At 43.1% G+C, this 26,182-nt stretch overlaps 1 protein-coding gene across 1 annotated transcript in view; it reads right to left on the reverse strand.

The window, feature by feature from the left end:
- Nucleotides 1-26,182, reverse strand: part of LOC126198820 (probable cytochrome P450 301a1, mitochondrial) — a 284,658-nt gene that overhangs the window by 193,480 nt on the left and 64,996 nt on the right. Inside the window, exon 2 of the mRNA XM_049935391.1 lies at nt 7,108-7,322. Within this exon, the coding sequence (XP_049791348.1) occupies nt 7,108-7,309 (202 nt within the window). The 5' untranslated portion in view covers nt 7,310-7,322. The remainder of the gene's footprint in view (nt 1-7,107; nt 7,323-26,182) is intronic.

Below are 26,182 nucleotides of genomic sequence, written 5' to 3' on the forward strand. Positions count from 1 at the left end.
ATGTTTGGACAAATCCGCGAGGGACTAGAATGGCGAAGAAGATGAAAGAACCTGGAGGTCAGCCGTTTGTGGGACCAGGAGAGGAAATATATACGAGGATGGTTGTCGTGTTTTTTCTCAATATTTTTTAAATTGCAGGTTCAGTGACCGACTCAAAACATACAGCTAACTCCAAAAATTAAATTTTTACTTTTAAATCGCTGGGATGTAAAATGTCTTCCACATTATTTTTGCTGAGGCGTTGGAGGAAGGGCGGTTAGTTTGGGCTGGAGGGTAGCAGGGATCACTTGTCGTTTCTCGGGTTTGACACAAAACAGCGGACGCACGCATTGTTTGCACTGAAGTGCAGACATCACTGCGCCACTTGCTAGAACTTCAGTGACGTAGCTATTGCATTTGTGTCAGAAGCTAATTTTATTTTATTTTTCTTCATGTTATTATTATTTTTTTAGTCTCGAAGCTGGTGAACGTTGCAATGTTCAGCAACTGTTTATATTTTTAAATGCACGAAGTAATATTATCACAAAAGTACTAATGTTACGTAGTCTAATGTACTGTAGATTGTGTTTCTGTTCTCGCCAAGTTCTAATGTGCAGTGTCATTCGGGTAGTATAGGCTATACTAAAGTCAGGTGATACGGACTGTAAAGTAATTTTATTTTTGTCAAGACTGAAGAAGAAGCTTGCTTGTGAGGGTCGAGGAGAGTAGTCCTAGCCTGCAATGAATCAATCGATTCTCAATGTTTTAGAAGGCGAGATGACCTGCCGATCGTTTAAATGTTCCTAGAACTCTGCTGAAAAAAGAGATTAAAATCATTGTAGGTGATCAGCAGACATCTACGACCGATCAGATAGGGTTTGTCAAACTAGCATTTGAAGAAACTGTGAAGTGCTTGTGGCACAAAGGAGAGATTTAATGCTGCTAGGTAACGCTGAGTTTCAAAATTTGGGGTACGATTTTGGCACAAAATTTAAACCTGCCTCACAGATATAACAAACAAAATAAATTCGCAGGTAAAGATTTCTATCAAAACTTTACACATAACTGTCTTTCAGAAAAGTCAGTCCACAGCTTATTGCGTTGTGTAAGGTTCAATCAACCACAAGTTGGAAGATTTCTTAACCATCAGTATTTGAATTGTGCTGTACTTTTGATGTATAAACAGATTAATTTGTTTATGACCAACAAAAACACTTTATAATTTAAAAACCTATATTTTTGTGTGCCCCATACCACGTAACACCTTACAAATTTAAAATTGTTAGAAAATCTTTCCTTGCTGTGTATCGTTTTGGGTAGAAACCTTTTTTTTTACAATTTACACCAAGAAACAAGTTCAAGCAAACATTTTATGCAGTTATACCTTATATCAAATCAGCTGCTAAGGTTTTATACCAATTGTGGCTTAAAAGGCCCATACTATCCGCAGTTCACATAATAAATTTTTCTTCATTAACGTGACATTCTGCTCAGAGGAGCTATTTAACATCTGAATATTCTCTTTTCGTACCTGAGAAAGCCAATTAAGGAGATACTCGATCTGTGATAGTTGATCATAAATACACTTATATACTTATATGGATATGGTGTCTGTTCTTTCGGACATGTCCGAAAGAACAGACACCATTGATGGCCTGCAGCCGTCTAGAACGAAATTAGAGTTATGCTAGTACCTTCAGCTGCTGACGGGCGTTGATATGTACCAACGGGGACAGGTGAAAATGTGTGCTCCGACCGGGATTCGAACCCGGGGTCTCCTTCTTATATAGCAGACGCTCTATCCAGCTGAGCCACCGAGGGCGCGAAGGATAATGCGACTGCAGGGACTATCTCGCGCACGCCTCCCGCGAGACCCACATTCCCAACTAATGTCTATTATCTATTAGGAGTACTACGAATGTAGGTTGTGGACAGTTGGGAATGTGGGTCTCGCGGGAGGCGTGCAAAGGATAATTCCCTGCAGTCGCACTATCCTCTGTGTCCTCGGTGGCTCAGATGTATAGAGCGTCTGCCATGTAAGCAGGAGATCCTGGGTTCGAGTCCCGGTCGGGGAATACATTTTCACCTGTCCCCGTTGATATATATCAACGCCTGTCAGCAGCTGAAGGAATTGATATAATTCTAATTTCATAAATACCCTTGTCTTGATTGGAATATAGTTAGAGAACCGGCTTCAGTTGTTAACAGCTGCTATTTTCAGATCAGACATTTTCTTCTAGCAGTTGTGGTTGGTTGGTTGGTTAGTTGTTTGATTGGGGGAAGGGACCAGAGAGGTCATCGGCCCCATAGGCCTAGAGAAGCATGGGGAAGGAAGTCGGCCGTGCCCTTTCAGAGGAACCATCCTGGCTTTTGCCTGAAGCGATTTAGGGAAATCGTGGAAAACCTAAATTAGGATGGCCGGACGCGGATTTGAATCGTCGTCCTTCCAAATGCGTGTCCAGTGTGCTAACCACTGAGCCACCTCGCTCGGTCACGCAATTGTGAGCAGCGGATTTATGTTTCAGGAAACTAATGACACTTGGATGCATTAGAACAACTTCTTTATTTTCTACAGGTTTCGGTCAGTGGTCATCATCTGGCACAACGTTAAAAAACAGAAATTGCAGTGAAAGCTCAATGTACAAAACATCGAAAAGAAAACATAACTTAGGAAAAATTGACTAATGTTAATCACATGTCAATCATTTTGAGCCTTAAAATTGCATTAGCTGTCAGACTCATGAATAATAACACAGAAGAACGGTAAGTTTCCCACATCAGCAACCTTCGTCATGGAGACTCACAACCGGAACGTGGACATATGCAGTCTGAATATAGCATGAGTAGCCTTTGAGGCTACCAATATTTTGGCTATTTGTGCTGTGTCCAGACTACGTATGTCCGGTTTCCTGTTGAGTGTGCATGACGAAGGTTTATGTCCGGTTTCCTGCTGAGTGTGCATGACGAAGGTTGCTGATGTAGGAAAATTGCTGTTCTTTTGTGTTATTATTCATGAGTCTGACAACTAATGTAATTTTAAGATTGAAAATGATTGACATGTGACTAACATTAGTCAATTTGTCATAAGTTATGTTTTGTATTTTCGTGTTTCTATGACATTTTGTACATCGAGCTTTTGTTGTAATTTTTGTTTTTTGACGTTGATTCAGGTGCCAGTTGATGGTCACTGACCGAAACTGGTAGTAAATGAATAAACTTCTCTAATGCAGCGAAGTGTCATGAATTTCCTTGAAATATATCTTTAGATAATAGCTCCTAATGCAGCAGGTGCCACAATGTGGATTGTCATATCAGCTGTATTAGGAGCTATAATCTAAAGCTGGGACCTGTTCGTCTAACGGCTTCGTTATATCCTGAGCAAGAAAATATTTTTCAACCTGAGCAGTTGTTAAGGAACAGAGGATAGTAGCTACACGACATTCTGAAGTTAATCTCCTCATAATCTTTAACTGGCGTGGCAGGATTGTGGCCAGTTTACGACCCATAGCGCATGAACTTAAACCTTGTAGAAATAAATACAATATACTGCATCATAAAACGTAACAAAATTTTACTTGTTCCGCTTGATGACATATTTTGTCTGCCATGACAAACTTTGGCTCGGTACAGTGGTGCCACCTGTAATCGGCTGCCGTGAGGAGTGCGGAGTGAACGGACGGCAATTGGTCGTGAGCTCATGAGCAGCAAGAGATCGGAGTACTTGTCGCCTGCAGGCTAGGGTCAGCTGTCGGAGCAACGGAGTGTATACCTTGGTAGTGGTCTGGCTACTGGCCGCATTTTCTGCAGCGGCTTGCTAGTTGGCATTTCTACTGAAATCCGGACTAGCGTCCAGCTCTGCATGAATTCTTTTCTTCTGCGATACACTGAAATGTTATTTTCGTACGACTGGGCTTCCAGGAGGGTAAATCTTTTATGAATGGTTGCACGGCATCCCAAAGAATATTACATGCAAGCGGTGCCTTGCTTCTGTTACCTAGAATGGCTTCTTTAAGATTGACTTTGAGTCTGTTCTGTCTCCGGCAACGTGGATCGCTTTCTAGCAGTTTTGAGCGTTCTTTTCCGAATTCGTGTAGCTTGGTTTGCCTAAGGACAATAGTTTACAGCTGGTAAGCGGCACCTCCTGTTTGGAAGTGGACGTTAGTGACGTAACCAGTTAGACACTAGGTCTTGTGTTTATGATGGCGTTACCACTGTGTGTGTAGCGTTATGACATTGCACGACCCTAATTGTAAGAAGTTTTACTTTGAAATACGTTTGCCCTGGTGCTTATTGTATTGCACTGATTTAGTATTCTGTACCACAGCGGTAGCCTAGTCGTGTGATGCAACGATTTTATGTCCTGCTTTATGAAATATCATATAGTGGTTGGTAGTTCGATTTTAAAATTATTTCATACGTACCAGGATGCCTCACAGTTATGAATGTATGTCGGCTTTTCAATTGTTGAACTTTGATCTGATTGTTGTTTTATAGCATATTTGCCAGTGTTTAGTACTTATTTTATGACTATGTTTTGTCGATTTGTTAAGAAATTGTGAAAAATTAACTTCGAGTTGAGACGGAGTTATAATATCATATCTGGCAGGCGGGGGATCGAAGGAAGTTGATGGTCACAGATGCGAATTAGTTGGATAAGAATTATAGAATTATAACGTGTCGCCTAGGCCAGTCGCGTCCGGCCATCCTGATTTAGGTTTTCGGTGATTTCCCTAATTCGCTCCAGGCAAATGCCGGGATGGTTCCTTTGAAAGGGCACGGCCGACTTCCTCCCTCGTCCTTCCCTAATCCAAAGAGACCGATGACCTCGCTGTGTGGTCTCCTTCCCAAACAACCCAACCCAACACCTAGGCCAGTGAGGTGATTTTGTTTATTTTTCAGATGACCAGAGGTATTTTCTTATATAACTTGTAACTCAGTGGCCCAGCTTGGGACTTAAATATTGGCACCTTGTATCCTGTGAACATACCCTCCGTCCGAGTAACTCAGAGTATGACTGTATTAAAATAAATTGTTTGGCTTATTCCATCACATGAAAGCACTGCTTCTTAAAATTTGTTTAGTAATAAATTGTGTGTGTTTAATAAAGACATGTTTGAAGTTGTGATTCTGCTCTTTATTTGCTCAGACCACACTCCACTACACCCTATGGCACAGACATTACTTGTGATTGCGCAAGTGATACGAGTGTGTCAACAATTTTGTGACACAGCAATACATTTGTGGACAAAACATTTTTGGGGAATGTTAGGGAATGTATTATGCATTACACTGTTGTACTTATTTTTATTTTGACAATAGCTATCTGGTTCACTTTGACCATCCTTGGTCCATAAACTGTGTTTTCCATAACCGAAATAACTAATAATTCTTGTAAAGCTTGATTTTGGTATAATTACTTTCTTTTCTGTGACCTAAAAATATATTTTAAAGTTTTTCATCACAACGTCAGGCCACATCCAGTGCTTCTTTCTCGTCCAATCATTGGTATAATTTGTGATATCACAATCACGTACATCTGTGTTTCAATGCCTCGACATTACTGCAGACATGTCCAAATTAACAGACGAAACACATATAAATACAGTACTGGCCATTAAAATTGCTATACCACGAAGATGACGTGCTACAGTCGCGAAATTTAACCGACTGGAAGAAGATGCTGTGATATGCAAATGATTAGCTTTTCAGAGCATTCACACAAGGTTCGCGCCGGTGGCGACACCTACAACGTGCTGACATTAGGAAAGTTTCCAACCGATCTCTCATACACAAACAGCAGTTGACCGGCGTTGCCTAGAGAAACGTTGTTGTGATGCCTCTGTAAGGAGGAGAAATGCGTACCATCACGTTTCCGACTTTGATAAAGGTCGGACTGCAGCCTATCGCGATTACCGTTTATCGTACTGCGACATTGCTGCTCGAGTTGGTCGAGATCTAATGACTGTTAGCAGAATATGGACTCGGTGAGTTCAGGAGGGTAATATGGAACGCCGTGCTGGATAACAACGGCCTCGTATCACTAGCAGTCGTGATGACAGGCATCTTATCCGCATGGCTGTAACGTATCGTGCAGCCACTTCTCGATCCCTGAGTTAACAGATGGGGACGTTTGCAAGACAACAACCATCTGCACGAACAGTTCGACGACGTTTGCAGCAGCATGGACTATCAGCTCGGAGACCACGGCTGCGGTTACCTTTGACGCTGCATCACAGACAGGAGCGTCTGCGATGGTGTACTCAAGCACGAACCTGAGTGCACCAATGGCAAAACCTCTTTTTTTTTCGGATGAATCCAGGTTCTGTTTACAGAATCATGATGGTCGCATCCGTGTGTGGCGACATCGTGGTGAACGCACATAGGAAGCGTGTATTCGTCATCGCCATACTGGCGTATCACCCGGCGTGATGGTATGGGGTGCCATTGGTTACACGTCTCGGTCACCTCTTGTTCGCATTGACGGCACTTTGAACAGTGGACGTTACATTTCAGATGTGTTACGACCCGTGTCTCTACCCTTCATTCGATCCCTGCGAAACCCTACACTTCAGTAGGATAATGCACGACCGCATGTTGCAGGTCCTGTACGGGCCTTTCTGGATACAGAAAATGTTCGACTGCGGCCCTGGCCAACACATTCTCCAAATCTCTCACCAACTGAAAACGTCTGGTCAATGGTGGCCGGGCAACTGGCTCATCACAATACGCCAGTAACTACTCTTTTTGAATTGTGGTATCGTGTTGGAGCTGCATGGGCAGCTGTACCTGTACACGCCATCCGAGATCTGTTTGACTGAATGCCCAGGCGTATCAAGGCCGTTATTACGACCAGAGGTGGTTGGTCTGGGTACTGATTTCTCAGAATCTATGCACCCAAATTGCGTGAAAATGTAATCACATGTCAGTTCTAGTATAATATATTTGTCCAAGTGTACCCGTTTATCATCTGCATTTTTTCTTGGTGTAGCAATTTTAATGGCCAGTAGTGTAATTTCATGCTAATAAGAAAAAAAGTAAAGAGTGTTGCAGTTCTAGTGCAATCCTGTTAAGTATGTTAGTTCGATAGCTGCAGGTGATAGGCGTGCACATCAGCATGTGTTGGCTCACCTACTAACGGCAGGAAGCGCCAGGTGTTGCCCACGATGGGCAGCGGCGTGGGTCCGGGAACCTGCTGGTAGGGGCGCGCGCGGCTCCACTCCTCTACACGCGGCTGGTCCACGGCCTCTGGAGCCGCCATCGGACACTCCAGCGACACTGCCGAAGACTTGCAGCGCTGGCCCAGCGCCCTACCCAGCCTCAGGCTCAACATGGCGGCGGACCACCTGCAGCACACAACACGGCAGCGTCACGCTCATCGCCCTCAGATAGCATGTCTTTCACTTCAAACTTTGTAAATGCGTACCTTCCATCTTACCCCGAAGAACTGACGAAGACAATGCTGTCGGCACAACACAGTCCAAATATATACTTTAAAATGTAATTAAGAGGTCATTATAATTATTCAGGTGGAATACGATCTAGTCTAAGTTGTCCAAAAACAATCTAATATTCATAGTCATCGTCATCAATCACGAAAACAAGGGGAGGAGGTGTCATGGAGTTCATGACCTCCTCCTCCCACCCCCCTCCGCCAGCCAAACTTATACGTGTACAGGGTGGTCCATTGATAGTGAGCGGGCCAAATATCTCACGAAATAAGCGTCAAACGAAAAAAACTACAAAGAAAGAAACTTGTCTAGCTTGAAGGGGTAATCCAGATGGCGCTATGTTTGGCCAGCTAGATGGTGCTGCTATAGGTCAAACGGATATCAACTGTTTTTTTTTTAAATAGGAACCCCCATTTTTTTACATATTCGTGTAGAACGTAAAGAAATATGAATGCTTTAGTTGGACCACTTTTTTCGCTTTGTGATAGATGGCGCTGTAATAGTCACAACCGTATAAGTACGTGGTGTCACGTAACATTCCGACAGTGCGGACGGTATGTGCTTCGTGATATATTACCCGTGTTAAAATGGACCGTTTACCAAATGCGGAAAAGGTCGATATTGTGTTGATGTGTAGCTATTGTGATCAAAATTCCCAACGGACGTGTGCTATGTATGCTGCTCGGTATCCTGGACGACATCATCCAAGTGTCCGGACCGTTCGCCAGATAGTTACGTTATTTAAGGAAACAGGAAATGTTCAGCCACAAGTGAAACGTCAACCACGACCTGCAACAAATGATGATCCCCAAGTAGGTGTTTCAACTGCTGTCGCGGCTAATCAGCACATCAGTAGCAGACAAATTGCGCGAGAATCGGGAATCTCAAAAACGTCGGCGTTGAAAGTACTACATCAACATCGATTGCACCCGTACCATATTTCTGTGCACCAGGAATTGCATGGCGACGACTTTGAACGTCGTGTACAGTTCTGCCACTGGGCACAAGAGAAATTACTCGACGATGACAGATATTTTGCACGCGTTCTATTTAGCGACGAAGCGTCATTCACCAACAGCGGTAACGTAAACCGGCATAATATGCGCTATTGGGCAACGGAAAATCCACGATGGATGCGACAAGTGGAACATCAGCGACGTTGGCGGGTTATTGTATGGTGCGGTATTATGGGAGGAAGGATAATTGGCCCCCATTTTATCGATAGCAATCTAAATGGTGCAATGTATGCTGATTTCCTATGAAATGTTCTACCGAAGTTACTACAAGATGTTTCACTGAATGACAGAATGGTGATGTACTTCCAACATGATGGATGTCCGGCACATAGCCCGCGTGAGGTTGAAGCGGTATTGAATGGTATATTTCATGACAGGTGGATTGGTCGCCGTAGCACCATACCATGGGCTGCACGTTCACCGGATCTGACGTCCCCGGATTTCTTTCTGTGGCGAAAGTTGAAGGATATTTGCTATCGTGATCTACCGACAACGCTTGACAACATGCGTCAGCGCATTGTCAATGCATGTGTGAACATTACGGAAGGCGAACTACTCGCTGTTGAGATGAATGTCGTTACACATATTGCCAAATGCCTTGAGATTGACAGACATCATTTTGAGCATTTATTGCATTAATGTGGTATTTACAGGTAATCACGCTGTACCAGCATGCTTTCTCAGACATGATAAGTTCACGAAGGTACATGTATCACATTGGAACAACCGAAATAAGATGTTCAAACGTACCTACGTTCTGTACTTTAATTTAAAAAACCTACCTGTTACCAACTGTTCGCCTAAAATTGTGAGCCGTATGTTTGTGACTATTACAGCGCCATCTATCACAAAGAGAAAAGAGGTCCAACTAAAACCTTCAACTAAAACCTTTCTTTACGTACTACACGAATATGTAATAAAAAAATGGGGGTTCCTATTTCTAAAAACGCAGTTGATATCTGTTTGACCTATGGCAGCGCCATCTAGCGGGCCAACTATAGGGCCATCTGGTTTCCCCCTTCAAGCTGGACAAGTTTCGTTCTTTGTAGTTTTTCGTTTGACGTTTATTTCGTGAGATATTTGGCCCGGTCACGATCAACGGACCACCTGTATATCGTGGGACAAGGCAAAGATTATATTGATACACAAAAAATGAAGTATTCACAATATCAAACCTATCATTCTATCAGCTTGCTCTCAATTTTGTTTTAAAATTTTCACAAAGATAACATTCTAACCGTTAGTGAAGCGATAAGCAGAGCAAATGAATACCAACTGTCTCTCTGCATTGCCTTTGTTGATATTGAAAAGGCTTTTGACTCCGTCAGCCATATAGCTGTCCTTCAAGCTTTGAGTGAGCAAGGAGTGGGAGCAGTATACATTGAAGTGCTCAGCAATATCTACGAAAATTCTTTCGCTTATGTTAATATCGTCGAAATTAGAATTAATGGAAGAAAGCTTACCAACTTAAGATTTGCTGATAATATTGCCTTACTGGCCAACGACTTCTCAGAGCTTCAAAACTTAGTTACAGATCTTGCCTCGGAATGTCAATTGGTTGGCTTGAACATGAACCTTTCCAAAACAAAAGTAATGTCCAACAAATGAGTCCCAGCTGGAGATGTGAAAGCCAAGAATAGCCCATTAGAAGAGGTCAGTGAATATATCTACCTTGGCCAGATTATTTATTTATTATTTACATAAGGTATGTAAACGAACGACTGATGTGGATAGATTTGACAGTGTCTAGCAAGAAAATTAGGATTGTGTCAGTATATTCGCATTGTGAAGGGACAGATCAAGATAAGATGGATAGTTTTTATGGCGCACTCAGTGATGTAGTTGTTTAAAGGACAAGGACAGTGTTCTGCTCATGGGTGATTTTAATGCCAGGATTGGAAATCGAACAGAAGGGTATGAAAAGGTTATCGGTAAATTTGGAGAGGATATGGAGGCCAACAGGAACGAGAAACAACTCTTGGATTTCTGCGCCAGTATGGGCTTAGTAATCACAATCTCCTTTTTCAAACATAAGAACATTCACCGGTATACTTGGGAAGGCAGGGGAAGCAGATCTGTCATTGACTATATAATAACAGATCAGGAATTCAGGAAGGCTGTGAGGGACACATGTGTATTCAGGGGATTCTTTGATGACACTGATCACTATTTAATCTGCAGTGAAATTGGTATTGTGAGGCCGAAAGTGCAGGAGGTCAGGTCCATGTGTAGGAGGATAAGAGTGGAGAAACTTCAGGATAAGGAAATCAGACACAAGTACATAACAGTGATCTCAGAAAGGTACCAGTTAGTTGAATGTAGTCAATTGCAGTCACTGGAAAAGGAATGGACAACGTACAGGGACACAGTACTAGAAGTGGCCAAAGAATGTCTTGGAACAGTAGTGTGTAAAGGTAGGATGAAGCAAACAGCTTGGTGGAATGACACAGTCAAGGCAGCCTGTAAAAGAAAAAAGAAGGCATATCAAAAATGGCTACATGCTAGAACTCAGATAATTACACATCCAAGAAGAAATCTGGGGAAGACTTTGGAAACAGGTAGGAGACCTTGGGTCAAGCTGCTGGAAAACCATTCTGGAGTGTAATTAGCAGTCTTCGAAAGGGAGGTAAGAAGGAAATGACAAGTATTTTGGACAGGTCAGGAAAACTGCTGGTGAATCCTGTTGATGCCTTGGGCAGATGGAGGGAATATTTTGAAAAGTTGCTCAATGTAGGTGACAATACGATCAGTAATGTTTCAGATTTCGATGTACAATGGGACAGGAATGATGATGGAAATAGGATCACATTTGAGGAAGTGGAGAAAATGGTCAATAGATTGCAGTGCAATAAAGCGGCTGGGGTGGATGAAATTAAGTGGGAACTCATCAAATACAGTGGAATGTCAGGTCTTAAATGGTTACACAGGATAATTGAAATGGCGTGGGCGTCGGGACAGGTTCCATCAAACTGGACGAAAGCAGTAACCACACCGATCTTTAAACGTGGAAACAGAAAAGATTGTAACAACTACAGAGGTATCTCTTTGATCAGCGTTGTGGGTAAAATCTTCTCAGGTATTGTTGAAAGGAAAGTGCGAGTATTAGTTGAGGACAAATTGGATGAAAATCAGTGTGGGTTTAGGCCTCTTAGAGGTTGTCAGGACCAGATCTTTAGCTTACGGCAAATAATGGAGAAGTGTTACGAGTGGAACAGGGAATTGTATCTATGTTTTATAGATCTAGAAAAGGCATATGACCGGGTTCCTAGGAGGAAGTTATGGTCTGTTCTACGTGATTATGGAATAGGTGGCAAACTTTTGCAAGCAATTAAAGGTCTTTACATAGATAGTCCATGGTTCAGAGTAGTTTCAGGGGTAAGACAAGGCTGCAACCTGTCTCCACTGTTGTTCATATTATTTATGGATCATATGTTGAAAACAAAGGACTGGCTGGGTGAAATTAAGATAGGTGAACACAAAATAAGCAGTCTCGCATATGCGGATGACTTAGTTGTGATGGCAGATTCTATTGAAAGTTTGCAAAGTAATATTTCAGAGCTAGATCAGAAATGTAAGGACTATGATATGAAGATTAGCATCTCCAAAACAAAATAATGTCAGTGGGAAAGAGATATAAACGGATTGAGTGCCAAATAGGAGGAACAAAGTTAGAACAGGTGGACGGTTTCAAGTACTTAGGATGCATATTCTCACAGGATGGCAACATAGTGAAGGAACTGGAAGCGAGGTGTAGCAAAGCTAATGCAGTGAGCGCTCAGCTACGATCTACTCTCTTCCGCAAGAAGGAAGTCAGTACCAAGACTAAGTTATCTGTGCACCGTTCAATCTTTCGACCAACATTGTTGTATGGGAGCGAAAGCTGGGTGGATTCAGGTTACCTTATCAATAAGGTTGAGGTTACGGTTATGAAAGCAGCTAGGATGATTGCAGGTACTAGTAGATGGGAACAATGGCAGGAGGGTGTGCACAATGAGGAAATCAAAGAAAAACTGGGAATGAACTCTATAGATGTAGCAGTCAGGGCGAACAGGCTTAGATGGTTGGGTCATCTTACACGCATGGGAGAAGCAAGGTTACCCAAGAGACTCATGGGTTCAGCAGTAAAGGGTATGAGGAGTCGGGGCAGACCAAGGAGAAGGTACCTGGATTCGGTTAAGAATGATTTTGAAGTAATAGGCTTAACATTACAAGAGGCACCAATGTTAGCATTGAATAGGGGACCATGGAGGAATTTTATAAGGGGGACTATGCTCCAAACTGAACGCTGAAAGGCATAATCAGTCTTAAATGATGATGATGATGATGATGATGATGATGATGATGATGATGATGATGATGATGGCCAGATTATAAATATGAAAAGAGACGTAAGGCAAGAAATCTATCGGCGCATCAAGCTTGGCTGGCAAGCATTTGGGAGGAATTCAACAGTATTCAAATCAAAAATGCCAGTAAATCTGAAGAAAACAGTATTTGATCAATGCATTCTTCCTGTGCTGACGTATGGTTGCGAGACATGGACAATGAACTCATTTTCAAAAGGGGAACTTAGGACAGCACAGAGAGCCATGAAAAGATCAATACTGGGCTATACAAGAAAGGATAGAAAAAGAGTAGATGACATCCAGTCTGTGACGAAGGTTAAGGACATCTTAGAAGCAGTAGGCTCCTTGAAAGGGCAGTGGGCTAGCCACGTCGCGAGAAGAAAAGGTAGCAGATGATCGAAGCTAGTACTGCAGTGGAGTCTGCGAGAGCATCGGAGGCCTAGAGGAAGGCCACCGGACAGGTGGGACAAAGATATCAAGAAGATCGGTGGTAGCATCTGGCAGAGAACTGCCCAAGACCGTTCCACTTAGAGAGGACTGCTGAAAGCCTACCTGAATCCAAGACTCGAAGAGGCCACATCATTGAATGACTGAATTGGTTGATGATGATGTAGTTTCCACTAACAGGCAGATTGACGAGAAAAGTTTACAATTTATTACCGCTCTGCCAGATATGTCATCCAGCCATAAATACGTAGGCTACTCGTGCGAAGTCAGGCAGGTCGTGTCTCCAACCATTTGAGTCAAATCGAAATGGGTGATGATGGGTCCACTGCCGATTATATTTGATAGCGAACTAATGGTTGGAAATGCATTTTTATTGCGTTGTGAAAAAATACAGCGTACACCGCATATCATCAACGTAGCTGATAGTAATTGTTCAAAGTGATGACTGCCAGTCTCAATGCATCTCACAAAGATTCCAGGTGCCTGTTGTACACTGGAATAGGCACCATGTGATAAACAACATACATCTCTGACCATCAAACAGCCATACTGTACTTAGCTTATAGCACATGCGTCACGTGACGACCACATGCATCGCACCGGAGCGTTAACTTGTGCAGCACCCACACCACTCCTTCTTGTCCACGAAAGGATGTGGTTTCAAAACGACAGTGCACCGGCCCACTTCGAAGTTAATGTCCTCGAGAGCCTGAACAATACTTATCCTCATCGTTGGATTGAAAGGGGTGATCTTGTCCCATGGCCAGCGCGATCACGTCTGTTTTCGTATGGGATTACGTCAAGAAGCTGTTGTACGATGCCCCCATAGAAAGGGATGAAGATCTGCTTTCTAGGCTCCAAGCCGCTGGTCTCCTTGTACAACAGAACTTCATGCACCGTTTCCATGCATTCATTGAGACTGGTAGTTGTCACTTTCAATAATTACTATGAACTACGTTGTTGTTATGCAGTGTACAGTGTACAGTTTCCTTGTCTCAATACAGCCGGTTGTCGACTATCACCTGTTTCAACTGAACCGTTGTACAGTGTACAGTTTCCTTGTCTCAATACAGCCGGTTGTCGACTATCACCTGTTTCAACTGAACCGTAAAGATTTTAGACATCCTGTATATACAGGGTGTCCCAGCTATCTTGTCCACCCAAAATATCTCTGGAACAATAACAGCTATTGGAAAACGACTTTCACCGGTATCAATGTAGGGCTGGGGCCCATGAATGTACATATTTGGAAACATTCTAAAACGAAAGCATATGTGTTTTTTAACACAAACTTATGTTTTTTTAAATGGACCTCCAATATTTTTTCTTCAGCAATCCATAGCATGACAAAGCACATACACAATGGCGTTGATTGCATCGCAATATTCCCATTACATCCCGAGATATTAAGACGCGAAGTTGACGCTTGAAATAGCCGACATACGCTGCTAGCGGTCGTCCTGAGGCTCTGGCGTGAACCCCATGCTGCCCGTAATAGCGATGTGATTGACATGCGTAATCACACTTCCATACTTATCAAGAGGTCAAAAACGAATAATACGGTCTGCTGCAATCCTGCATTAACGTCGTACATTCCAGCAGGTATTTATCCCATAGGCTAGGGGTGATGCGGTTCTGTAACATATCTGTGTACCGCAACGTTAGTCACAAAGTTAACTTCGCTTATCGTTAATCCGTTACTAAAAAAGGTAATGCCGTTCAACGTTAAAACTTTACTTTACTGTAGATCCAGCGCAAGTGACAGTTAATCATTCACTCGTAATAGTAAAATTCATGTTGATGGTTTTAGTGAAACGAGCAAGTGGACTAAAAGTTTTACCGTTGTTTAGGTAAAAATGTTTTGATTTGGGAAGTTCAGGTAGGACATAGAAGATGAATGTAAACATTTTTAACCAATTAGTTTTATTATCACATAATTATCAATGTTATGTTTATCTAATGCGTTAAATGACAAATTATTGCAAACAAATGTTTCTTAACATCACTGGGTAAAATGGCCCTTTGTAGAAACTTCCACTGTGATAACAGCACTACATACTAAACATAGAGCTCACATCTCATGCTCAAAGTGATACCCATTGGCTTGCATACATAGGGTCACTCTGCGGATGAAGGATGCCCTACTTCGTGCTACTGTTTCCTCTTTGATGGCTGTACAAGCATCAATAATGCGTTGCTTCATGTCCTCTGGTGTTGTTGGTTCATGTTGGTAAACAGCATCTTTCACTGCTCCCCAAAGAAAATAATCCAGCGGTGTAAGGTCCGGAGATCGGGCAGGCCACCTAACTGGGCCACCTCGTCCAATCCACCTATCAGGGAACTTACGGTTCAGAAGTCGTCGTGCTCGTAAGGCGTTATGTGCAGGGCATCCGTCATGCTGATACCACATGACCATTCTCCAGTTCAGAGGTACGGTGTCCAAGAGAACAGGAAGATTGTGTCGTATAAATCTGGAGTATTGTCTGCCATTTTGGATGCCATTTATAAAGAAAGGTCCGATAATGGTATCTCCAATAATCCCACACCAAACATTAACTTTCCACAGACGTTGATGCTCTACCTGATGGAGCCATTTTGGATTGTCTGCGGACCAATAATGCATATTCCTCATATTGACAATTCCTTTGTTGGAGAATGATGCCTCGTCGGTAAAGAGAACATCTGCAAAAAAATTTGGATTTGTCAGAAGTTTTTGCTGAGCCCACCGACAAAATGTTAGCCTATTGCGGAAGTCATTTCCATGAACATCCTGGTGTAAATGAACATGGTAAGGATGAAATTTATGACGTTTAAGAATACTCTGTGCACTTGATTTCGACACACCAGCTTCACGTTCAATTTGACGTGTGCTGATTTGAGGATTCACAGCTATGGTAGCGAGCACAGCAACTTCAGCACGTTCATCTGTGCGTGTTCCAGGACGATGTCGAGGTCTTGGATTTAAGCTTCCCGTTTCACGTAGACGAGATGTGAGACGACCAAACATCCGGCGCGAAGGCGATGGCTTGTCAGGGAATCATCTTCTGTACAGTCGTTCTGCCTGAACAGCATTTCGTCCACCTACAACAGGGTACAGTACAGGTATGTAGAGTAGGGTAGAAAACAGACATATTAACTTAATAATCATAATGTTCGCTAACAGTACTATCAACAAACAAGCAATCTCATAACGTACTTCCCGTCAACGTACATTCTCCATAGATCAGCAGCATTTCTACCATATCTTCATGTGTGTACATTATACTGTACAGTATAAGTTCCACAACTCAACGTTTATTCACAATGTGTACTACCTCCTTGCCGTCACTAGATTACTCTGATGCACGACTACACTGGCAAGCGGTGTACTGCACGCCAAAGCAACAACAAGTGGGATGCTCGGAGGGTGGTGGAGTACAGGAGTTTGCATGGGTCGCAAATCATAAACAAGGCGAAGTGGTAACTGTGGCAGTAGTGGGAACTACGTTGGACACTTGACTAGGTAGAGCCAGGCCCTGCGCGACAGGCACAATGGGTCATATAACGCATTAGATAAACCTTATTTTGGGTCTGCAGGATAAATAAGACAACCTGACGGGTGTACACCGATCGATATTGGTTCATATTGTGTACGTAGATACGTAAAACGTGCAAAAGGGAAACCATTATGTGTTTATGAGAGTTGATGGCAGCAGACTGTATTATTCGTTTCGGACCTCTTGATAAGTATGGAGGTGTGATTACACATCTCAATCACGGGCAGCATGGGGTTCACGCCTGAGCCTCAGGGCATGCGCTAGCCAGCGCATGTCTGGTGTTTCAAGCGTCAACTTCGCGTCTCAATATCTCGGGATGTAATGGGAATATTGCGATGCAATCAACGCCATTGTGTATGTGCTTTGTCATGCTATGGATTGCTGAAGAAAAAATATTGGAGGTCCATTTAAAAAAACGTAAGTTTGTGTTAAAAAACACATATGCTTTCGTTTTAGAATGTTTCCAAATATGTACATTCATGGGCCCCAGCCTTACATTGATACCGGTGAAAGTCGTCTTCCAATAGCTGTTATTGTTCCAGAGATATTTTGGGTGGACAAGATAGCTGAGACACCCTGTATAGTATGAACCATAACTCCACCAACAATCTTTCAGTGGTTGTTCAAGGATACTTTCTGAATATTTCGGTTTAAGAGACCCACGGTGTCCGGGGCTTGCTACGAAGTCATAACAGCAACGCACCGTGCACGTCCTTACACGCTCAAGAATTCCAGGAGTCTGGCGTATTCTGTTACTTCCGCAACTGACATAATTCTAGCAACCACAATATCCGTACGAGTATCAACCAAAATCTCGCAAACTAGGCTCTTCACATGCCTCTAGAAGAAGTAGTTCATTGGTGTTATACCGTCGACAGTTTCACTGTTGTGCACTATTTTCGTACACTACAGATGGGGGCGACAAACAAAACAGAAATGCAGCAACGCTGTAACCAGCCGCAGGAGATTGAGTCTCTTACACCAAAACACTCAGATTGTGTATATACACGTACAAAATACACTCATGCTCATAAATTAAGGATAATGCTGATACATGGTGAAACAACGCTCTCGTGGGCGGTTTGAGGGCTTAAACCACCTTGGAGTATGACCATGTGGTGCATTTGACCTGCGGTCGTCGCACGGTGGCGCTGGCAGCAGTTCACATACGCAGATGTGTGTTGGTGCATGTCAGAGTACGGTGCAGCGAGTAAGTGTGCAGACGTTTTCATACGTGCTAATGGTGACTATGTGTTGAAAATGGCTCAAATGACACATATTGATGATGTTATGAGGGGTAGAATACTACTGTGACTGGAGGCTGGTAAAACACATTGTTTATTCGCCTGGAGACGTGCAAGGTGCATTCCACTGACCCCAGGTCACAGGAGAGCCCGTAAAGTCTGGTGTCAAAAACATAGTACATGGTCATTGAAACAGTGGTCCCAGGTTATATTCACGGACGAGTCCAGGTATAGTCTGAACAGTGATTCTCGTCAGGATTCCATCAGGCGTGAACCGGGAACAGATACCAACCCCTTAATGTCCTTGAAAGGGACCTGTGTGGAGGTTGTGGTTTTTTCTGGACGGTTTTCTCATCTTATCAGCAATACCGTGGACTTACAGATCTGTATCGTGTGTGTTCCCTATGTGCCTATGCTATTAGCTCCAGTTCTGTGTAGTGACGCGTTATGTGGCACCACATTCTGAAATTATCCTTAATTTATGAGCATGAGTGTAGTAAACCAGAACTCCATTGACACCCTTCCTTTCAAAGGTTGTTCAGGGATACATTCTAAGTATTTTGGTTAAGGGACTCATAATCTCCTGCGGCTCGTTACAGCGTTGCTGCATTTCGTTTGGCTTGACGCCCCCATCTGTAATGTACTGAAAATAGTACACAACATTGAAAATGTCGACGGTATAATACCAATGAACTTCTCCTTCTGGAGTCATGTGAAGAGCCTAGTTTGCTAGGATTATCACAGTTGCTGAAGTAATATACCAAACTGCTGGAATCTTTAAGAGGGCAAGGCAGTGCACGGTGCGTCGCTGTTATGATTTCCTAACGAGCAACCGAACACAGCGAGTCTCTTATACCGAAATATTCAGAAGGTATACTTGAACCATATCTGAAAGTTTGTTGGTGGAGTTATGGTTAACGCTGTCTATACTTCGTGTCAAAAATCTCTTAGGTTAAATTGAAACATGTGATAGTGGGTCGACAGCGTGGCAGGCATCATCCAACTGGGAACTAATTACATGTGGGGTTCCACAAGGTTCCATTTTGGGGCCGTTACTTTTTCTTGTGTATATCAATGACTTTCATCACTAACATTACCAGAAGCCAAGTTCGTCTTGTTTGCCGATGATACAAACATTGCAATAAATAGCAAATCAAGTGTATCTTAGAAAGGTCAGCTAATAAAATATTTGTGGACATTAATCACTGGTTCCTATCCAATTCTTTGTCACTAAACTTTGAAAAAACACATTACTTGCAGTTCAGAACTTGTAAAGGGTATCCCACGAGTATATGCCTAACATACGATGACAATCAGATAGAAAAAGTGGACAGTGTTAAATTCTTGGGATTACAGCTTGATAATAAATTCAACTGGGAGGAGCACACCACAGAACTGCTGAAGCGTCTTAACAAATCTCTATTTGCAATGCGAATTATGTTAGACATAGGGTATATAAAAATGAAAAAGCTGGCATACTATGCTTACTTTCATTCCATAATGTCATATGGGATGATTTTTTGGGGCAATTCATCAAGCCAAGCTAAAGTTTTCTGGGCACAAAAACGTACAGTAAGAGTTATATGTGGTGTGAACTCAAGAACATCCTGCAGAAGCCTTTTTAGGGAACTAGGGATACTAACTAATGCTTCCCAATATATTTATTCCTTAATGAAATTTGTCATTAAAAATATATCACTTTTTCAAACCAACAGCTCAATTCATGGAATCAATACTAGAAATAAGAATAATCTTCACAAGGATTTAAAGTCACTTAGTCTTGTACAAAAAGGTGTGCGTTATTCAGGAACACACATTTTCAATAACTTGCCAGCAGCTATAAAAAGGTTAACAACCAATGAAATTCAGTTTAAGAGAAGCCTATAACTTCCGCACAATTTCAGTGCAGTAATGTGTTCATTGTAAATAAGTGTGTGTGTGTGTGTGTGTGTGTGTGTGTGTATGTGTGTACAATGTAACTTCTGCACCAGTTCAGTGCAGTAATGTGTTCATTGTAAATAAGTATTTAGTAGTTGTATTACACGTTTATTACCTTATAAATCAATAAAAAACTTTTTTATTTTAAATTCAGTGCATTAGTATTTGTAACATGATTCTTTCATATAGACTTCATTAAAAATGACGACCATGCCACTTGGGACCTGTGAATGGTACATTAGCTTATTTGTTTGAGTTGTAAATATTTGTCATGTATTGTTGTTTTTATGACATGTTCTACATCCTGGAGGACCTCCTCACTATGGATCAATTGGAATGAAAGTAAATCTAGTCTAATCTAACAACCGATTATATGGAGACAGGGAACCAGTGGTCGGAAACGCATATTTATTGTGATATGGACCTATACACTGTACACCACACACTAACAACATAGTCCATAGTAACTGTTGAAAGTAACGACCACCAGTCTCAGCGTCAGTTTGTTTCCAGTTACAAACAAAATTATTTTCCAAGCGGAATTTTACGTGCACGTTCGAAAGAGCAGTCCCATTTAGTTTAGTTCGATATTTGTTTTACTGTTATCTGTTAACAGAGATAGTTTTTATTTAATTTAATCGTATGGCTAGGGCCCCCCCGTCGGGCAGACCGTTCGGCGGGTGCCGGTCTTTCAATTTGGCGCCACTTTGGCGACCTGCAGTCGATGGGGATGATAGGATGATGATGAGGATAACACAACAACCTGTCCCTGGGCGGAGAAAATTCCCACACCCAGCCGGGAATCGAACCCGCGCCCACAGAATTGACAATCCGTCACGCTGACCATTCAGCTACCGGAGGCGGACACAGAGACAGTAAAACACAAAGAATAAACAGCAATCCAGCAGCGATTCAATAACGCTACATGCTTGGAGGTAGCAGTCAGCGCGCGCCAGGACAGAGCTGCCATTGCTCCAGCATTGGTTATTCTTCGAGCTTTACTGTCCCTGTTAATACGTATTGATAAAACAAATATGGCATTAAATTAATCTGGGACCGCTCTATCGAATGGGCACGTGAAATTCAGATTTTAAAATCGTTTTGTTTGTAACGAGAAGTCGACCGACTCTTTCCGCCGACACTGGGCGTCACATGAAAGGCGTTATAAGAATTATTCGTTTGGACTGACGCCCGCTACACAATGAAGATACGAAATTGGAAATATCTGCTGAACCACCAGAGAAAAGGCGCCTGTTTACAGTATCTAAAGGAGTATAAGGCCAACGGCCTTGCCGTAGTGGTAACACCGGTTGCCGTCAGATCACCAAAGTTAAGCGCTGTCGGGCTCAGCTACCACTTGGATGGGTGTCCATCCCGTCTGCCGAGCGCTTCTGGCAAACAGGGTGCACTCAGCCCTTGTGAGGCAAACTGAGGAGCTACTTGATGGAGGAGTAGCGGCTCCGGTCTCGTAAACTGACATACGGCCAGGAGAGCGGTGTGCTGACCACATGCCCCTCCATACCCGCATCCCGTGACGCCTGTGGGCTGAGGATGACACGGCGGCCGGTCGATACCGTTGGGCCTTCCAAGGCCTGTTCGGACGATGTTTAGTGTTAAAGGGAGTATAAGTGCAAATATTTTTTATATTTGTTACCTTAGCATGTACACACATCGGTGTGTTGGTTGTTTTTTCTCTGCATCGAACAGTCTTCCCCACAAACACGTCACAAACTTCACGACCTGATGTTTTCCACACGGTCATACTGCACCACTAAGTGGACTATACCTGTCAGCACAGACTTACCGTGTTGCGTCCACGCAACACCTGACCTGCTGCCCAGGGGGAAAGAAGTATTATGACTCGCTTTTGACACATGTTCTTGGAAGCACTAACCAACCTCAAAACATGCAACTTGTAGTAGCCACAAGTATTAGTCTGCGAATGATGTAAATACTGTTGCAATTTCGTTCAGTACACCGTCCTCAGTCACCAATAGAAAAATCTGCGTTTATGTATTCATATATATAGTGATATTCATATATATCATGATGTTTATGTGTGAGTGTGTATGTGGTGTAAACTACGTTTCCACATCTACATGCATACTCCGCAAGCCACCTGACGGTGTGTGGCGAAGGGTACCTTGAGTACCTCTATCGGTTCTCCCTTCTATTCCAGTCTCGTATTGTTCGTGGAAAGAAAGATTGTCGGTATGCCTCTGTGTGGGCTCTCATCTCTCTGATTTTATCCTCATGGTCTCTTCGCGAGATACACATAGGAGGGAGCAATATACTGCGTGACTCTTCGGTGAAGGTATGTTGTCGAAACTTCAACAAAAGCCCTTACCGAGCTACTGAGCGTCTCTCCTGCAGAGTCTTCCACTGGAGTTTATCTATCATCTCCGTAACGCTTTCGCGATTACGTTTGCAGTGTGTATGTTCACATCGTACTAGTGGCGTAGGTGAAGACGCGAAGAAAATTTTGAACCAGGAGACTTGCCTTTTATCAGTCACCTGAGCTACTGCACATATATGTCACATGAGATTCTGGCTAATATTGTCCTTGAATATTAGAAATCCATTGTTTTTGCATTTATGAAACATAAGACTAGCGCTTTTCAATTTTTTTTCAGAATATTGTGAATCTGAACAGCATAAAATTAACAATAAATCGTTTTGTTTCTCTGCCCTTCTTCCTACCAAATTATTGTGCTTGTAAGGGTTATCTTTGGATCGAATTTATGGTAAAAGTTATCAGTTTTGCAAAACGTTTATGAAGTTCTTTCCTTTTTTTATCACCCTCACGGGAAAGTGCAAATTAATAATGTTAACGACTAAGCCGGTGGCGTAAAAGAGCAAAAGGACATTGAAAATCTCGCGCAGGGCACATGCTCTGTAGCTTGGGTGGCTTTTGTTGGCCAGTTTGGGATTACCTCCCGGCTTGGTATACGAGAAGTGTTCATATGAAATTCTCCGTTTCAACTTAACTACATCATTGTGGTACTACCTTATCGCTCACACGATTCGGCTATGTTGTTATACTCAAATATTTTCAGAAACGTTTAAGATCTGTTGAAAACAGAGCCCAAGTTCTGAAGGTTGTAATTTCTCCGAAACTAGTAATCGCATTACGAAGAGTGAAAATCCATTTAATTCGTCTTTCGGAGCTACACTGCGCAACAAAATTAAAGGATCACTTTTTCGAAACTCCATAACTGTCTCCCAATACAACGCAACTTCGAAATTTGGATAAAAGTTGCCGCAACCTTCCTCTGTAACGATGCAAATGCGTGGCGCAATGCGGCGGCACTTTCGGGCTCGACGTCGTTTCAAACAGCAAAATGCCAACACATGCAAAAAAAAGGCCACAGCACAAAAGTTCATATGATGTATGATGTGGGTTGATGATGTCACATTGGCTCAAAGTTCACCGCAGTTCAGTCCGACGCCACCGTGGCCATGTCGCATTATGCAAAGGTTGTCACAGCCCTTCTTACCACATTTCAAGCTGTCTTTTAAAGCCTCCGTGGTGGAGGACAGAACCGCAAATCCCAGCGTTAAATCACGCGGTTTTCTTACGGGCGGCCGGGAAAAACATTTCAGACATACCGTCGCCTAGAACTGAGACGAAAACGCCTCAAGAGATACCATACTGGGCGTCAATGAAACCGCGCCTTGCCTTGAGGCGCTGACTCCCACGAGTTTCGTGGTCGATAACAATTATTCTCAGTATGATGAGCAACAGGACGCTGTTCCTGACAATGTTCGATAAAGCTGACACCCCAAGACGCTTCAACCCTTCTCTAAGGACATCGTGGGCCAGCAACCCCACTTAAACTGATTGCACCCTCTTGAAGTGCAATGTGACACCAATTTTTGCCTTGGTGTTCAGGCTGGAACCACTAGGGATCGCTCAAAAACATTCGACGAAATCTCAACGTGATTCGAAGCAGTAAAGGAAGTTTCTTCTTTTCCATCCCTCCTGTTTCGTGCCCTGTTGTGGCTTGATCACGGGGAAGGGGGAAGAGGTGAGTTGCAACATTAACATGAGCGTGAGTAAAAGGGCAAAGGGTTCCTCTGAGACCCCCAGTTCGCCAACACATTTCGTGTCACCCATGAACCGTTGTTGAGCACATTACAAATTTGCCTGTCAGAAACGTTGGGACACGTACAGTCTCGCGGCTACCCTAGTGCCTGAAGGCAACCAAACCGCAAATAAGAGGTGTCCAAGAGGTGGAAAAACAGAAACGTCCTTTGCTGTTTCAGATCACATTCGGTCGAATGATTTTGAACGGACCCTAGTGGCTACACATTGTATACTCCAAAGGGGTCACATCATGTTCAGTGGGGTTTCAGCTCCACGATGCCCTTAGAGTAGGACTGAAACGCCTAGGGGGTGGCAGGAGTGTCTAAAGTTGTCAACAACATCGTCGTGTTGTTCATCGCATTGAGAACTGTCCTTTTCGACCATAAAATGTGTGTTAATCAACGCCCCAAGGGAAGGAATGATTTATGCTACCCCATAAAACATTTCCGTGTCTATTCTAAGCGGCAAGGTGTCTGACATGTTTTCCTCAGCCTTCCATCAGGAAAACACTTGATTTCAACATTGGGTGTCGCGCATCTGACTTCCTCCACAGAGGCGTGAAAAGAAGGGGTGAAATGTGGGTAAGAGGGGACGTGACGACCTTCTCATCGTATTACTATTCCACGGTGGCACTGGGGAGAATTGTGGTAAAATTTGGTGTCAGTGTGACATCATTAACACATCTTACAGCTATTCCGAGCTGTCGTCTTTTTCCCGCGTGTGTTGTTTGAAGCATCGCGAGCCCGATGGTGATGTTGCACTCGTACGAGGAAGTGCAAGATTGGATGCGGTTGTGGATCGGTCAGCGGCCGACAGCGTTCTACGAAACAGGAATTGGTCATATCGTCTTCCGTTGGGATAAATGCCTTAACGTATTTGGTGATTACTTTTGTAGGCAGCCATTCCATGGTCTCGTTGTGGAGGGTGTTCGGTTTTCATTTGACTACCCCTCATAGCTCCTATGGATCATTTGCTGATACCTGAGTTGTCCCAATTCGCTGCACCCCCAAACCGAACAGTTCGCACAAAGCGAGTTCTACCAGCTACCCGTAGGCCTGCTCTAAGGGATCCTGTTTAACGAAGACGGCCGTCTAATCTTTCCTCTACTGAAAAGAAGTAGCTTTCTCTGCGTGGATACTACATTTCTTCAACCATTCACTCCAGTCACTGCCGTTTCAGTTTACAGAATGCGCTGTGAACTGCTTAGTAACTCTAGCAATATTCCATTCTTCTTCACTTCTGATCCATAGAGATACGCAGATTCATGACCGATAATGGAACGTTCATGGTACTGAGGATGCCTCTTGCTTGCGGCACTGCGCTTTCTCCCTGCAATTATAGTGCGCCCGGTGCACATGAGAGCAGGCCACTGCTTTCGCAGCCTCAGGGTCATTAACTGTGCGCCTTACTCTGCTGAGTCAGGAGCATCCAGCTCTGTCATCGCCGAGCATTCACTTCCGCGTACCCGAGATCCACATGTAGCCTCGCACTTTCCTTCTTGTCCTGTTTCTTTCGTGAGTTTTATGGAAACGACTTTACATTCGTTTTCTTAACGCTGTACTAGCTCCAATTCCTTATACTGGAAAGGCCTCTACCTCATGATGCTATATTTATCAGCGGTTTTTAGCAACTTACATTTCTGAATTATGTTCTGATTTTGTGAATAATTTTTAAACTAATCAGTCGCTAAATTTTGAAAAAGAGGAAAAGAGTGAAACAAAGAAGAAGGAAGACGGACAAAAAGCACTAAAAAACGTAAAAAGTGAGGAGCTAAATGACTCAAAAGTAGCGATTCCGATGTTACGATAAGCTGACGCTTCATGTGCGAGGGCTTGCTGTAAAGTGATGCCTCCGAATTTTTTTGTTGAAATCTCTTGAAGCTTTTTAAATAACACAAACTTTATTAACATTCTACATCTTTATTCTCCATGTCTACATGTTTCTTTCTTTCTTTCTCGGGCCTTTGTCCCGCTCCAAGGCGGGATCGGCTTTGTTATGACGGATGTGGCAGTGTTAATTGCAGAGGGTGGCCGGATGCCCTTCCTGCCGCCACCCCGAACCCCCCAGGACGGAAGAAGTGTACCCCAGCTGTCTGGGTCTAGTGTAAGTCATGAGACAGTGCGAACGGTTTCAAATGTCTG

This window comes from Schistocerca nitens, chromosome 8 (genome assembly GCF_023898315.1).
Source record: "Schistocerca nitens isolate TAMUIC-IGC-003100 chromosome 8, iqSchNite1.1, whole genome shotgun sequence".
Taxonomy (NCBI): domain Eukaryota; kingdom Metazoa; phylum Arthropoda; class Insecta; order Orthoptera; family Acrididae; genus Schistocerca; species Schistocerca nitens.